The sequence below is a fragment of the Silurus aristotelis genome, assembly GCF_946808225.1.
Source record: "Silurus aristotelis genome assembly, chromosome: 21".
Classification (NCBI taxonomy): Eukaryota; Metazoa; Chordata; class Actinopteri; order Siluriformes; family Siluridae; genus Silurus; species Silurus aristotelis.
This window is the reverse complement of record NC_139594.1, coordinates 15712575-15729947: the sequence shown is the minus strand read 5'-3', so window position 1 is coordinate 15729947 and position 17373 is coordinate 15712575. Positions and strand designations below refer to the sequence as shown.

Here is a 17373-nt window from a genome sequence, read left to right as displayed (position 1 = left end):
AATCTTACATCACTGCAAAAAAAATCAAACATCAGCCATGCTGTACCCTCCAGAGCAGCATGGAATTAAGAAAGATCACACTCTTGTTCACATTTGTCAAGTGTCAATTCACAGCTTTGTCGATCAGAAAGTAGCCAATGGGAAATGACTGTAGAAGAGGAAGTAGCAAAAAAGATTTTAACACATTTTAAGTTTAAATCTAACACCATAAAATGTTTTCCAGTTTGTTCACCTTGAAGGTTTTATTTAGGATATTAATACATGAAGATTTCTCATTGAAGGAGATGCCACTGCATATTAAACCACTTTTGGAATCTATGAATGATAACATTCTATTCTACATTCTATATTACATTGGTGTACAAAATGGAGAATTAAGCTCTAAACATATGTCAGTACTTACACAGAGAAACTTCTGTCTAGAATCAGGGTACTCGATATCAATAACATGTATCTAGATAAATTGCGGTTATGAATGAGCAATATCTCTGATTTAGATGCTATTTCTTCTGGGCATTTAAGACTCCTGTTTAGGCTAGGCCATGTCCCGATCTACAATATTTTCAAATCATGGGGTCATTGGAACTCATCACCATCGTAAGTCAAATCAAATCAAATAAAATGTTATTTGTCACATACACATACATACGGGTACGACATGCAGTGAAATGCTTTTTACGATGGTCCGGCTTGAGGGAATAGGATGGAGAGAAAAATAAACCAAGAAAAAGAAGGCAGATAAATAAAGTATAAACTATATAAAACATATAAAGATATATATGAGAAAAATGTGTATATACAAGGTATGCCGATGACAGTAAAAAGTAAATAGTAAAAATTTAAGGTGGGGGACTAAAATCTAAGTTGGGGACTACCTGTATTTACAGCTAAAAACATGTGTTGTAAGGTAACAATCAGTGCCAGGTAAAAATCAGCAACTGCAAGAATCCACATTGCCTTGCAAGTCTATCTAATTTGGTATTCTATGACATTGATTTTCTTTTATTTTGTTGCATCAGTGTAAATGTTTGTGAAGGACTTAGATTGGAAAGAGTTCTTCCCAGAACACTGTGCTTCTATATACCTTTATGACTACCCTAAAAGGGATTATATGTGTGTTATAGAGATGTAACACAGTATGTGATTTGACATCAGTTCTCCATTTATCCTTAACAAACTCCTAGTCAGAGTCATAGTGAATCCAATTGGGCTACAAATTGATATGGGAAATAGAACCAAATGCATAAATTTTTAGCCCCTAGGATTCTCTTTCTAAACACATAGTGGTTTAAATTATTAAATAAATTGTGAGTAATAAAACATCTGGTTTAGACAACACCTAATTTGAGGTTAAATTTGAGCATATACAGGTGGCATTGTGTTCCAGCCCCAGGGTGGAAGATAGAAAATTGATGGAAAAAATGCACATCTACTTTGGAATCTTTAATCCATAGTGCAATAATACTGTAGATGAGCCCACGCCTCATATTATGTCTCTGGCAGACCGGTGAACCATTTTACAGATGCTATGTCTGGAAACCAGGCAGAATGCCATTTTTAGTTGGATGTGGGCATTGTGGGTGTAGCCAGGTAGAGAACAGCGAAATGTACTTAATAGTGCATGAAATGTTCTGGTAGTCCTCCGATGACAGGTGAGCCTGTCGCCTCAGCGAATGCAAAACCCGCCATTGGAGCAGCGTTTCCTCTAGGGATCACTGCCTCATGATACCTCATCTTTGTATCTCACACACCTACACTCATGCTCTCATTCACTCACGATCTATCATGTTCTTTTTCACACTTTTGCCTTCTCGCTTTTTCTCACTTTGACCGTATTTAAATGCTTCTTGGCATGCTATGGGACATGTGAACCCACCATCATCCTCCATCTGTCATGATTTTGAAAGCATTTTTTGGACAGAAAGATGAAGCCAAAATTGTATTGTTGTATAACGGAAATATATTTTTTGCTACATGATTAGGCACATACCGTCTTCTTACAAATATTCCCACAGTCTGTCTCGGTTCTCTTACAAACTTGGGCATAGACTGAAGCAAATGAGCAGGCTTATACACGCTGTAACGGCTCATCCATTGTTCTGCAATGTGGCTGCTCAATAATGCATGCCGCTTGATCAGGCTGCATTATTGATGATGGGATGTCCACAGTGACGACGCCTCTTCTCATATCACGCATTTGCAAAGCCACTCCTTCAGTCGTTGCTCCAATTGCTTCCGTTTCGAGTGCTTTAACACCTGCTATTTTTAGAGCACATCCTGCATATGATTTACGTCTCTAATGAACACGCATCAGACGCTCCAGGCCAATTTTTTTTTTTTCATCACTTACGAGGAAGCGGGGACACTATTACGAGTTTAAATGAAGCTGGCGATTGTGTCGATAGTGACAGCTTGACGTGGTTGGCAGTTTTCTTGTGCTGATAGATGATAACCGAGAGCTCAGCCTCCATCTGTGGGTGCTGGAGAATGTGTCACTTTGTGTTAGTCCTGACTACCTAGAGATTTTATAATGCAAATTCAAAATCGATTTTGTTGTGCACCTTGATAAAGGAGATCAGATATAGATTTCTTTATTCATACATATTTATAGTTTCAATGGTCACATTGCACGTTAGCTTTTAAAAAAGTATTATATTGTAAATATGGCAAGATATGTATAAAGTATATGACTGTATAGGAGGGGTTTATGTTCATGGTTTGGTACATACCGCAGTTTTTAAGTCACGGTTCGGTTCAGTTTCGGTACGGTTAGGGGAAGAAATGCAAAACATAAAATTGTTTGTCGTTTTTTATTAACGCAGTTTATTATTATTAACATTTGCGATCATCATTTGAACCGTTTACATTTTGAAACCATTTTCAATTAAATGCCTGCTTGATTAAATAATATATTGAAGAATATTTAATATTTTTATGAACAAAATATAATAAGTCAAATTAATGCAATACACTTTTTTATTATATAAATTAAAATATAGGCGTAACTTAAACTTTTTATACTGTTGGTAGAATTATACTGTTGGTAGAACATGCCAGTTGTATCTATTATGATAGGCTCTGGTGGGCAAAAAGGTCTAAGCACTATATACATTTTTTTTTATATTTTTTACATTTTTGGTTAATTGACCGGATTTTAAATATTTAAAAAAATTTGGTTCAAAATCAAGGAAACCAGGAACAAGAACAGGAAAAAAGGTATTCAATGTCAAGAAAGATTAGAAGTGACTTTATTTGAAACAAAAGTCGATTAAGAACAGTTATATTAAACTAATTAGATGCTTACCACATATTTATATCTACAGTTAACACACGTTTCTAAATCATTAATAAAACACTCATTTAGAATCCCATTAGGATATGAGAGTGAGCAGCTATTACATTCCACAGTTCATTTTGTTTTCCTTTTTTTTTTTCTCATTTCGGTATCCATTTTGAATAATAAAGTTAACTATAAGGATATTTAGCATTTTGACCATTTTTTTCTAGGCTTCTCTACCAAATGTTTGATACTCCCATCTCCTACATAAAATAGAGTCCACCTGTGTGCACCTTGCTCCACTCTTATACGTCACCCTATGATCCTCCTTCTTCTTAAAATAAGTATCACCACTGCTATTTCCATCCTTTTAGCAAAATCTACCACCATCTGCCCTTCCACATTTCTCTCCTTAAGGCCATACCTACCCATCACCTCCTCATCACCTCTGTTCCCTTCACCTACATGCCCATTAAAGTCTGCCCCAATCACCAAGCTTTCTTTCTTAGGTTCACCATCTACCACTTCATCTAACTCACTCCAGAATTTTTCCTTCATCTCACAGCCAACTTGTGGAGCATAAGCACTGATGACATTTATCATCATCCCTTCAACTTCCATCTTCACGTTCATCACCCTATCAGAAACTCTTTACACTCTTACTGTACTCTTCCTTCAGAATCACCCCTACACCATTTCTCTTTCCATCTACACCATTAAAGAAAAGTTTAAACCCACCTCCAATGTTCCTGGCCTTACTTCATTCCACTTGGTCTCCTGAACACACAACATATCTACCTTTCTCCTCTCCATCAATCTCCACTTTCCTACACTTCTACTTTCCCTGCCGTCTCTGTAGACGTCTTCCTCCTCTCCTTCTCCTCCTTCGGCCAACAGTAGCCCAATTTCCACCGGTACCCTGTCGGCTAACGATACCTGTGGCGGTCGTTGGTAACCCGGGCCTCGACCGATCCGGTATGAAATTCTGATTCCTGATTCGCATATTTGATTTGACACATTTTACGCTGGATTCCTTTCCTAACGCAACCCTCCTCATTTATCCAGGCCTGGGACCGGCACTAAGAGTGCACTGGTTCGTGCAACCCTAATGGATGGGTTAATTCACACATACAATACTGTGTAAAAGTTTTAGACAGTGTTTTTTGCCACAAACATGTACTATGTCCAAGTATTAATGTCAATTATAAAGAAATGCCTTAAGCGAAAAGAACAAGGAGTTCTTTAACACATCATCGAGCGCTGATCTGAAAATAATTATGTCTATCTAGGACAGAAACGAGTAAGAGCAAAAGAGAAATTATAGCACTGATTTAATGTGGGTTTTTCCTCAGTTTTTATATCTATAAACTTTTTTTGCTTCTATATTTAGGAGCATCTTTACTTCAGAAGCATGTCTCCTGGCCAATGGTACAATGTGCAGGATAAAACACAGATTTCATTCACAGGATCACATAACGTGCAAACTGTGTGTCAAGTGTAAGACAAGAGCAATGTGCAACTGCAGTTTTAGTATAATTATGTTCAGGATGCTACTATAAAAACACAGTGTTCTAGCCAACTACAGTTTTATTTTAAGGTTAATAAATTCTCATCTCTATTAGTGTGTGTTTATTAATGGAGAGTATACATAGTGAAAACCTCAATCCTCACACCAAGTTTCATTAGGTTATTTTATAAACCTTTTTATTGAAAATTTACTTCATTGAAATAGGAGAAATCATAGGATGAAATAGAAATAGGCTGTTTTCTCTGGAGTGTAGATTGCCCTAGATCAAACTGTGAGATCTGGCAAGATCATCCATTGCAAACTTTACTATTAATAAAATTTTACTATTCTTATAATGTTCAGCATAGAAATATTTTTTATAAGAGCCCAAGGAGAAGAGCAAGATTTAAGACTTTGAATGTCATACGTGGAAACACCATCTAATGAAATTCTTACTCCAATGGTCATTTACAAATGTACAAATTGTGCAAAGCACACACAAACCCATATAAGTACATTTAAATAAATAAACACTAATCATTACATTATTGATTGGCTTCGGTTGAAAAGACATGACTGACTGACCTTCTTGATGAAAATACATTAAGAAAGATGGCTGCTAGAACACTTCACTGCATCATGAACATGGATGTTGTTTTTCCTTTGTACATCCAAGCATGCTTTTGATAAGTATGCAATGTAGTTTTGATCTACATTCATTTTATGCAATATTTACCATGCCACAAGATACTATATAGACAATATTGGGAATCCTGATTTTTCCAGCCCGATGTGGTTTTTCTCCCAAGTGTTACCACAAAGTTGGAGGCACACAAGTGTATAGGATGCAATAGCAGTCAATCTTTCCTTTACTTCCACTGACACTTCAGCCAGTTTTGGATTATGAGCTTATCTTTGGTCTTATAATTTGATGGGAATGTACATTTTGGTGTGTTTAAAACAATAGCAACTTTATAGAGAAAGGCCTTCATTTCAAAACCTGTGAAATGGTCTATCTATCTATCTATCTATCTATCTATCTATCTATCTATCTATCTATCTATCTATCTGTCTGTCTGTCTGTCTGTCTGTCTGTCTGTCTGTCTGTCTGTCTGTCTGTCTGTCTGTCTGTCTGTCTGTCTGTCTGTCTGTCTGTCTGTCTGTCTGTATACAGTGTGTGTGTATATAAATAGATAGATAGATAGATAGAGAGAGAGAGAGAGAGAGAGAGAGAGAGAGAGAGAGAGAGAGAACTGTGCAGATTGGATTCAGTAGCATGAAATTTTCCCTTCCAATGACTTAGGAAACTATATCTACCACTACCATACTCAACTATCCAGTGTGAGTATGGGTTCCCTTTTGATTCTTTCAATATTCTTCCTCAAATCATCTCAGGGTGTTTTTCTCTTACTATCAGCTCATTAAAAGTAAATGTGCTTTTTACTTGTTATATGTACGTTCCAGCACAGTGAAACTTTTTTCTTCGGATATCCTATCGATGTAAGGTAGCTGGGATCAGATTGCAGGGTCCGCATGATATAGCACCCCTGGAGCACAGATGATTAAGGGCCTGCATCTCTGCATGACTGGTCCCTCACTCTACACTGCCCATCACTTACCCTGAAAGGATTGTGAGTGACTATGTTTCAGATGCCATAGCCGAGGCATCTGATATTTTGTTACACGGCCAATTCAGTGAGCAATCATCAGTGACAACAGTTTCCACTTTGTCCCAGTTCAGTCATTTTTCAGGTTCAGACATTGAAAGTCGACTATCGCTTGCTGAAATTGAGAACATAGTATGAGTTATATCTCAGAAGGGCAGTACTGTCAACACCTCAGTGATTTACTGCACTACACATGCCATACTTTGAAGGCTGAAATAAAGACAGTTATGGTTGTGTCTTTAACTGACCTCAGTGGTGAGATAACGTTTGGTCATTTTTCTGTCCAGGTTTTTAATACCTACTCAAACGAGGATTATGATCGCAGGAATGAGGAGGTGGATCCAGTAGCATCCTCAGCAGAGTATGAACTGGAGAAGAGAGTGGAGAAACTGGAACTTTTCCCAGTGGAGCTGGAAAAGGGTGAATTTTTTTTTTCTTTTTTCTACCACATTGTACTGATAAATATTTATTAATAAAAATTAGCATGTACGGGTTATGTTTAAATTAGACAAATTAAAAGATATAAATCTTTGAAATCTCAGTCAGGAAATCTTAGAAAATGTTACTGGGACAAATTGTAAATAAGGCACATAATTACTCTGTTGTTGTATAAAGGTCACTGTGGGTGTTGGACTAACTGTTTTGTCCTAGAAGTCACAAACAAACTATTTACAGGATTTTTGCACAGGTTGCATTTAAAAATATTTGCCCTCCTTTCCATTTTATATATTTCATTCATATATTTTGGAAAATGCACCAATAAAACACTTATGATTTCCACACTTGAAGGAAAAATCAATAATGATTTACACATCTAAATGGTTTATTTGCCATTCAGATTTTTTTATATTCTTTTCATAAATCGATATTCTAATCACAATAAAACAAAAAACATATCAAATGTGAACTAAGAATTGAGAATGTATACCGTTTTAAGGAAAAAAATAAGGTCATTTTGAATTTGATTGCTGCAACAGGTATTAAAAAAGTTGGGACAGGGCCATGTTCACCACTGTGTAGCATTATGTCTTATGTCTTATTGCACCTGGGAACTGATGAGACTGATTGCTGAAGTTTTGAGAAAGTATTGTTGTGCCATACAGTATGTGTCTGATACAGGATTCTAGCTGCTTAACAGTTCTGGGTGTCCTTTGTTGTATTTGTCGTTTCATGATCCGAGATGTTTTCAAATGGCGAAAGGTCTAGACTGCAGGCCCAACTTTTAGACTTATTGTAGCCATTTTATTCAAAATGACCTTATTTTTTCTTAACCTTTTTTTATTTACTTCATTTTTTGGTTCAGATGACGACGGTCTGGGTATCAGCATTATTGGGATGGGAGTGGGAGCAGACGCGGGCTTGGAAAAGCTTGGCATCTTTGTCAAGACTGTAATCGAAGGTGGAGCAGCAGAGAGAGATGGAAGGTAAGGACTTTGCAGAGACAAAGAGATGAAGCGAAATAAGTGCAGAGAGGGATTGAGAGAGAGTATGCACCAATGCACCCTTTTCCAGACCAGATCAGAAGCTAAAATGTGGGAGGCGTTTATGATGCAGAGAGGAAAACGAGGAGAGGCCATCATGTAGCAGGTTACCTGCTTAGCCTGGATTACTTTAACCACCACTGACAGGATTAAAGCAATATGAAAAGTATTGGGACCAAGTCTGACCACATGAAAACATGTGCATGATATTAGTGTTGCGGAGACATGAGAGCGTTCACTGCAACAGATAATTTTGGAGAAAAGAGCACTTTCTGTCTGTCAGTAGCTTGCTAAAATATAAGTGAAGATGCTTTAGAGCACCCTGTTTCTCTCCATTGTCTAACACAGTGCTGGTTTAATAGTACAGCATAATTCTTATAGAGCTGATGATTATCATCGCAGCGTTAAGGCAAGGCTGAAGGTCGAGTTGTGTTTATGCCGCACTCATAAGGAACACAATAAGATTCTGTCTTGTAAGACTCTGCCACCTGCCTGTCTATACAGTATAACAGAGTGGATTTGCTACCAGCTTTGTATTTAGACTGGACCAATGGATCGAGACACTAGTTATCAAACAAGCAAAGAAGAATAAATCACAGCAGCTGCACAGAAAGCAGCAGTCAGGAGTGTAGAGAAAGTGTTTAGCAGTGCAGAGTACACTCTTTTTCAGCTAAAGTCCCCAAACTATAATTGTAATTCTAGAAAGTTTTTGTCCGAAGAAAATACTGTATTCTTTATCTCTTTAACAGGCACACTTGTGAAATGAAATACTTGTGCACTAATGATTTTTTTATGTTGCTAATGACCACATTCAGATTTTTATATTCACCCCTTAGCTTGGGTATTATAGACATTTACAAGCAAATTAAGTTGCCCATTTAAGATAACAATGGAAGAGTAAACACATTGAACCAGTATTATAGAGTTATTTTTGCAGGTAAGTCTTATTTAATATAAAATGTAATAAAACGAATACATTTAGATTGTAATTCTTTTCAAGTGCGTAGATATGAAACTATAAGCCAGGATGAGACCATGACCATCACCTTCATGTCTGTATCACCTTCTATATAAAAAGTACTGCGTATTTGGAAACTTTATTATATAGATTGTAGTGAAATTCTTACAGATGTTTAACCCTTAGCTTTTCACTTACACTACAAGGACTGTAGTACATAAGTTCAGGTTTCATGTTTATTCATATATTAATGAAATTTTGTGCTCATGAAATTGCTGATCAGACTAGCTCACGGATGATTGACAGTTGGTGATAATGGTATTTTGGTGGTGATTGAGGATTTTGTTATTCCATAATCCGAAAAAGACAAGTTCGGTTGACTCTGCCTTTTGGGTGTTTGGATTGGAAAATTCGCAACAGTTCTTCTGGAGGCTTTTCTTTTTAAGAGAAAAAACCCCAGCCGGTGTTATGTTTTTTTTTTATTATTATTTAAACAGTTTTATATGACATGAATTTTTGCAACAGTTCTTCTGGGGGGAAAAAAACAGCAGCCATTAGTATTGTTTTTTTTTTTGTTGTTTTTTTTTTTTTTATGATTTCTTTATTTTCTATGACAATCTTTGTTTGGAAAAGTAATGTTTGAAACTATTAAAAAATTTTACACTGACTCAGAAGTCATCAAATAAACATATTAGACAACATTTTTGTCAATAAATAAATAAACAAGCTAAATAAAATACAATAAAATGGTGAAATCCAGCCTGAGATTTTTCCTGGATATCATTCACACTTGTTCACAGATATTCAACCAGTCAAATTTTCTAAATACATAGTGTTTGAATGTCATTTCACCTAAAAGCTTTATTTCTCTTTATTACTCCCATGTGTGCAGCAGAAGTGTTATCAAATTTATTCTGCAGAACAAAGCTTCAGCGATAACCTTCTTCAGATGATCTGGGAATCAATCCTGGATTTTGATGTAAATGTTTAAGCCAAGTACACACGTTTTTTTACCCTCTGCTCCTGTTTCTTTTTTTTTGCCAGGATTAAGGTGAACGACCAGATTGTAGAAGTCGATGGCACCAGTCTGGTGGGTGTGACTCAGAGCTTCGCTGCCTCTGTGTTAAGAAACACCCAAGGTGTGGTCAGGTGAGGCTTTCAAATAACCCCCAAAATAATTATATAAAAGTGTTTTTGCTTTTATCAATATAATACATGTATAAAATATGTATTTAGTGTATATTCATTAAAATTGGGTAAATAGGTGAGTTTAAACCATGCAACACACACACACACACACACACACACACACACACACACACACACACACACACACACACACACATACACACACACACACACACACACACACACACACACACATTTCTGAAATGCTGGTGGCTTGTCTTTTTATGCAAATGTCAAACATTACTGCTGAATTTCAGCAGATCTTTTCTCCTGTGTGTGAGAAACACAAAGGCCGCAGTTCTCATTAGTGTACTGAGACGCCTTCAGACGCGGAAACAGAGCGGCTCTTTGTGTTCGTGAAATAAGATTTCACTCAACGAAAACACACTCTTGATAAACAGTAGGACGGCACAGCATGACACAGATTTATTTTTGCACCAAATTCACCCCCCCCCCGCCCCCTCCACCCTTCCTTTTTAATCAACTTTCTTTCTTAGACTCTGCAATTATTGCTTACACACATTAACAGCAGAGTGTGTTCTTTAAAAGAAATGTTGATGTTACAGTGAAGAGAAACGTACTTGTTAAAAGAGTTGCAATAGATCTACCTCTGGATATTTATTTATATTTATTTCCCTCTGATCTGGTGTAATGTGAGCCGAAGCTGTTTGTTCAGCAAATATTGATAGTCAGAGAGTCAGTAGTCCTTTTGTTATAAAGGTCTTATTTTTATTAACCTATGAATTACAGCAATACACTGTTTTTTATTACTGATGGAAAGGCATTGTAGATTATAGCTACTGCATGTTTATTATATAATATGAATCATTGACAATGCACGAGTGTTCATAAAACATCATATCACTTCTAACCGAGTTTTCTAAGTGAATTTTGTTTATCCATAGAAACATAGACTTGTAGATTTATATTATAGACTTAATATACAAACATGGATTGAAGAAAGACATTTTAAAACTTTTTCCTCAGCCACTTTATAAGCCATGCGTGTTATTTCATTATTTCTGCATCATTCTTTAATATTTTCTATAAAGATCTTGCAGTACAGGCTGTTATATTGAAAATAATAATTGGCAGGTTTTGTGACTAACCAATACTTTGGATATGATTGAAAAGCAAAAAACCAACAAGAATTTGTTGCTTAAATAATCTACCATATTTTCCGGACTATAAGTCGCTACTTTTTCCCCACTCTTTGAACCCCGCGGCTTAAACAACGAAGCGGCAAATTTATGGAGTTTTCCTGGGTTTTTCTCGGTTTCACAAAGTTCAAGCCAAAAAACTGAGCCCCATAACATTAGACCAATGAAATTGCAGAACGGGTTCAGGTGAACCAATGAAAAACTTTATATTAAATCGGATGCGCTCCCACTGAATCAGGCTGCACCACATCATAAATATGGATGATGTTCCTCTGACGTTTGACCTGCCGCTCACTCGGACGGTCTACAGGAAATACGAATCATTCGTCACGCTGAAAACAACCGAGCATGAAAAAACACACTTCACCTGTGTTCTGAGCTGCACGCCATCGGGAGAAAAGCTTCACCGATGGTGATTTTTAAACGCATGACGATGCCAAAAGATAAACTCCCGAGAGAAATAGTTGTGAAAGGAAGGAGGAAGACAGTGAACTATGACTTTCTTGGTAGGCTGCTGTTTAGATACAAGCCGTGTTACCGACACTGTCTTTCATTAAAGCCTGTGTAAAGTTAATTAGTTTCAGTGTAGACACTTGCGACTTATAGACAGGTGCGGCTTGTTTATGTTAAAAATAAAAATCTTTGTCAAATTCAGTGGGTGCGGCTTATATTTGGGTGTACTTAATAGTCCGGAAATTACGGTATATATCATCTAACAATAAGATTCGCATGTGCTTTTTGAATATCATATTCCACATTTACTTCCTATTTGCGGTTATTATTTGTGCTCATTCAGTCACAAAGGGGTTAGGGTGTAAGTCAGGTACTAATGTAGGTGAGGGGAGGACGCCTGGGGTGCAGTCAGCATTCCAATTCATCACAAAGGTGTTCAGAGCTCTACAGCAGGCCACTCAATATCTTTTACTTCAACTCATGTAAACCACATGTTGTCTTATGTAAAAAAAGGGTTCCTGGAGGAACGTTGTTTCATTTCACTGTGCGCTGCGTCAACTATATATGGTTGAAATGACAATAATAGCTTCTTCACTCATGACTCTTGACCATATCTTCATGGGGTTTTGGACTTTCTAGTTCAAGTAAAGGGGAATGGTTAATACTACCACATCTAAAGACGTCCTATACAATTGTGTGCCTCCAAAATTGTGGTCAAAGTTTGGGGAGGAACCACATATGGCTGTAAAAAATCAGATGTCCCAATGCTTTTTGTATGTTGGATCGCATAATGCAATTGCTGAAAAAGTGTACAGCATTTGCATGTTAATAACTCATCTCAATATATGTGTACTTCCGTTGTGTGTATTCCTTGTGAATTCGCAGTTGCCATCCATGTATTAAAACCAACTCTTTAATATAAACTGATTTGCTGTTAAATCAGCTGTTAAATACTGCTAAAGCTGCTGTGTGAAAATGAATCAACATCTCACCCGTCAGATGTTGTATAATGTTATACATTGTATAACATGTTGTATAATGATAACACCGCTGTTGTATAATGTTAGCTATTATAGTAATAATAATAATAATAATACAATAGCATCATAAACAATTTATACGTTATGAACATGTTCAGAGGTCATTAGATATATGTCCTTCATAGTAAGTGTTCCCAGCTCTGTTCGTCAAGATCTTTCTATGATATACATCTGTTCTTTTTTCCCATTTTCTCTGATTTGTTCTCTCCTTCAGAAATTCCCCTTCTCGTATTGAGCATGTCGCCTTGTGGCCCAGATTCTCCTGTCGTTCTATATTTGACCTGATTAATCCAAGTCTCAAACCACGTCGACTTAAATGGTCACTGAATCTGACCAGGCAGATCTATTTAAACAGACCCTAGGAAGGATTCATTGGGTTATGAGTGAATGAGGAGCATTTTGGCAGAAGAGCTTAGATGGCTCGCCTGTCATCCCAGTTAGCACGCTGCACATGACGACCAGTGTATGTACAGTGGCACACAGGCCTTTCCAGGTCAACTCTACTGTAGCACCATGGGAGGAGCGAGCAGCCCTGGGTGCAGATGCAGAACGACTAGAAGGTCCACTTCTTGCATTAGCTTCACACAAAGCCAGGAGATCACTTGCTATTTGGGGAAATGTCATGAGGTTGACCATTAGTGAATTTTATCGTGACTATCAATAGCTAGATTAAATCGTACTTGCCGATAACCAATTAATTATTCGATTAAAAATTCTATTTAAAAATGAAAATAGATACTGGTTAAAAAAACAAACCAACATAACATTCCATGTAAAGTAGTACTGAAATTTATTACAAAGTAAAAAAAAAATTACTGAATTTAAGAATAAGGGAGATGTGCAGACCTGTAGTAACTACAGTGGAATAAAGTTGATCAGTCACACCATGAGGTTATGGGAATGAGTAGTGGAAGGCAGGCTGAGAGAAGAGGTGACCATCTGTGAGCAACAGTATGGTTTCATGCCGAGGAAGACCACCACAGACACATTATTTGCTTTGAGAATGTTGATGAAGAAGTATAGAGAAGGTCAGAAGGAGTTGCATTGTATGTTTGTGGATTTAGAGAAAGCGTACGACAGAGTGCCAAAAGAGGAGTTGTGGTATTGTATGAGGAAGTCGGGTGTGTCAGAGAAGTATGTGAGGGTGGTGCAGGACATGTATGAGGACAGTGTGACTGCAGTAAAGTGTGCAGTAGAAACGACAGACTGGTTTAAGGTGGAGGTTGGATTGCATCAAGGATCGGCTCTGAGCCCTTTCCTGTTTGCTGTGGTGATGGACAGGTTAACGGACGAGGTCAGATAGGAGTCTCCGTGGATAATTATGTTTAAGGATGATATTGTTATTTGTGGTGAGATGAGAGAGCAGGTTGAGAAAAGCCTGGAGAGGTGGAGATATGCGCTGGAGAGAAGGGGAATGGAAGTCAGTAGGAGTAAGACAGAGTACATGTGCGTAAATGAGAGGGAGGGTAGTGGAGTGGTGCGGTTACAGGGAGAAGAGGTGGAGAAGGTGGATGAGTTCAGGTAACTTGGATCAGCAGTGCAAAGTAATGGAGAGTGTGTTAGAGAAGTGAAGAAAAGCATGCTGGCAGGGTGGAGTGGGTGGAGAAGAGTGATAGCAGGAGTGATTTGTGATAGAAGAGTATCTGCAAGAGTGAAAGGGAAAGTTTTGAGTAAAAGACAGGAGGTGGAGCTGGAGGTAGCAGAGCTGAAGATGTTGAGATTTTAATCGGGAGTGATGAGGACAGGATTAGAAACGAGTTTATTAGAGGGACAGCGCATGTAGGACGTTTTGGAGACAAAGCGAGGGAGGCGAGATTGAGATGGTTTGGACATGTTCAGAGGAGGAACATGGGGTATATCAGTAGGAGAATGCTGAAGATGGAGCCACCAGGAAGCAGAAAAAGAGGAAGACCAAGGAGGAGGTTTATGGATGTGGTGAGGGAAGACATGCAGGGAGTTGGGGTAAAAGAGGCAGATGTAGAGGACGGGGGGTATGGAGACGGATGATCTGCTGTGGCGACCCCTAATGAAAATAGCTGAAAGAAGAAGAAGAAGAAGAAGAAAATAAAAACATAAGTGAATCATGAAAATGTGCTGAAGGAAGTAAATATGAATATATCAATTGAAAAATATTATTATATAATATATCACTCTCCGTGCAGCTGTGCATTTAACATAGTACAAGCAATCACTCAAAAATACTCCAGATAAAAAATTTGCCTGGGAAATGTTTTATTTTAAAGGTGGCGATTTGGATGGGGAGGTTTGATGATAAAAAAGGGTGAAATGCCAAATTCAGCACTTAACAAGTTATTGAAATGGTAGTGATAATTTAACACTGGCGTGAGTCAGACACAGCTCATACATGTTCCGATAGTTTGACCAGCAGTTCAGCAATAAAAAATGTTGGCTTTGTATCTGCATGTTACAGTTTCTATGAGTGGCGTTAGACTGGAGATTTGTGAAAGGTTCATATAAAAAAAAAAATAAAAACACTGTCATGTTTTTACACAAGATAGCATTGTTGCTTATAATGGAATTGAGGGTGTGCTTAAATGCAGTATATACAAACTGTAGTCTCATGCGCAGTTCCATTTTATGAATAAAACTCATATCCCACCAGCCATGGATTTTACCCTCAACCTGAAAGTGCCCAGCATTTTGTGCCTGCAGCAGCGCTCACTTTTAAACATCCTGTTGATTTATACTCACGATCACTTTCTTACTGTTTAAAATTGTTTTTGTAACGTTTCGATTTCGAAATTTAGGTTTTAGGAGTTTAGTGAATTCTGTTTTTTTGTTTTTTCCTCTGGTTGGTTTAGGTAGGATGGGACTGAGGATATGTGGGGTGACTTCAAGTAAAATCATGCGACCAAAACCACTTCTAGCTTACGTCTAGTTCTCACTGTACTTACTGTAGTTATAGCATAGAGTTAAAAGTGAGAATAATAAAGCTAATAAATAGTTTACAGAGAGTTTCACAAGATTGCTGACTGATGAAAGAGCTTCTACTCTTTCCTAGTGCATTTAAAAAAAAAATTGGGACCAGGGGTTAGCTTCAGATATTTATTTTTTACAATTCACCTTAAACATAATCATCTTACTCTGATTTTTTTTCCGTTCTGTTGGTTTTACGAACACTGGAAATGTAAAATATTAACCATTTTGTAGACACACACACACACACACACACACACACGCACACACACACACAGAACAGAGAAAGATCCCCATATTTGCAATAATACTCCTAACCTCCTAATTGGTTGTTTTAACCTAATTTCTGTGCAGGTTTGTGATTGGCCGGGAGCGTCCAGGCCAGGAGAGCGAGGTAGCACAGCTGATCAGTCAGACTCTGGAGCAGGAGAGGCGTCAGAGAGAAATGATGGAGCAGCAGTATGCACAGTACGATGCTGATGATGATGAGGTAAGCCATAGTGCAGCGCATCTGTCTCCTACAACTGTTTTGTGCAAGCCATAGTCTGCCTGAACAATGAATATTCCAGATAAGGCTCACTGATATAAATTCATAGCAGAATGTTTCAAATCCAAACTGACAATTTTTATTATTATTAATAATATTTTGTACACATTATTTTGTTTTTGATTTATTAAAAAAATGTCTGTGTTTTGACCACAATTGGCACCTCTACACTACATGTCCTTCATTTAAAGCAATTATAGATCTTTTTATGTACTTTGTTTAATAAATGCTTCTCCCCCACTGTCAGAATGATATCTTTATTTTATATATACACTATATAGACAAAAGTATTGAGACACTTGGCATTTCCAGCCAAATGTGCTTCTTCCCTAAACTGTTCCCACAAAGTTGGATGCATACAATTGTATAGGACGTCTGTGCATGTTGTAGAATAAATTCTTTTTCTTTACCTGAACCAGGAAACACAAACCTGTTCCAGCATGACAGTGCCCCTGTGCATAAAGTGAACATCATTAAGATATGGTTTATAGGGGTTGGAGTGGAAGATCTTAAATGGCCTTTGAGAGGAATTAAAACGTATCGGACTTTACTAATGCTATTCATAAAACCAGCAAAATTTTCCTCTATTAATTTTGGGGATAACCAGATTTTAATGTTATAGCTTCTTATTTTGGAGACAAGGTGAGGGAGATTGAGATGGTTTGGACATGTGCAGAGGAGGGACATAAGGTATATCAGTAGGAGAATGCTGAGGATGGAGCCACCAGGAGGTAGGAAAATAAGGAAGACCAAAGAGGAGGTTTATGGATGTGGTGAGGGAAGACATGCAGGTAGTTGGTGTGAAAGGGGCAGATGTAGAGGACAGAGGGGTATGGAGACGGATGATCCGCTCTGGCGACCCCTAATGGGAGCAGCCAAAAGAAGAAGAAGACGACTGTTTGTATTCACTGCTGCATGACTACTGGCTGAACAAAGTTCTTTTGAGCACATGATTAATGATTTATGTTTCCATTAGACATAGATTAGTTCACTTGTTAAAGCCCTAGAGCCCTGGACTCCTGGGTCACATGATCACAAGTACCATGCCAATGAATATCAGCTAGGTATTTTAAATGTCTCAGGTTTTCCATCTCACGCAGACTAAAATCTATATTTAATAGTGTTTTCTGTAATTACCGTGGACAGAAAGCCAAATCA

General features: G+C 37.6%; 1 protein-coding gene and 1 long non-coding RNA gene across 11 annotated transcripts in view; both read left to right on the top strand.

Moving 5' to 3' along the window:
- ppp1r9a (protein phosphatase 1, regulatory subunit 9A) overlaps window positions 1–17373 on the top strand; it is a 71803-nt gene that overhangs the window by 28141 nt on the left and 26289 nt on the right. For all 10 annotated transcript variants that reach the window (XR_014530561.1, XM_083523546.1, XM_083523538.1 and 7 more), the window contains 4 exons: window positions 6739–6871; window positions 7755–7875; window positions 9935–10039; window positions 16023–16158. Coding sequence is in view for 9 of the 10 variants with exons in the window: in XM_083523546.1 (XP_083379672.1) it covers window positions 6739–6871; window positions 7755–7875; window positions 9935–10039; window positions 16023–16158 (495 nt within the window). In the remaining variant the exon portion in view is untranslated. The remainder of the gene's footprint in view (window positions 1–6738; window positions 6872–7754; window positions 7876–9934; window positions 10040–16022; window positions 16159–17373) is intronic.
- On the top strand, window positions 12025–14802 carry LOC310716567. Its single transcript, XR_014530622.1, has 3 exons — window positions 12025–12372; window positions 12412–14382; window positions 14472–14802. It is a non-coding gene; the product is annotated as an uncharacterized lncRNA (long non-coding RNA).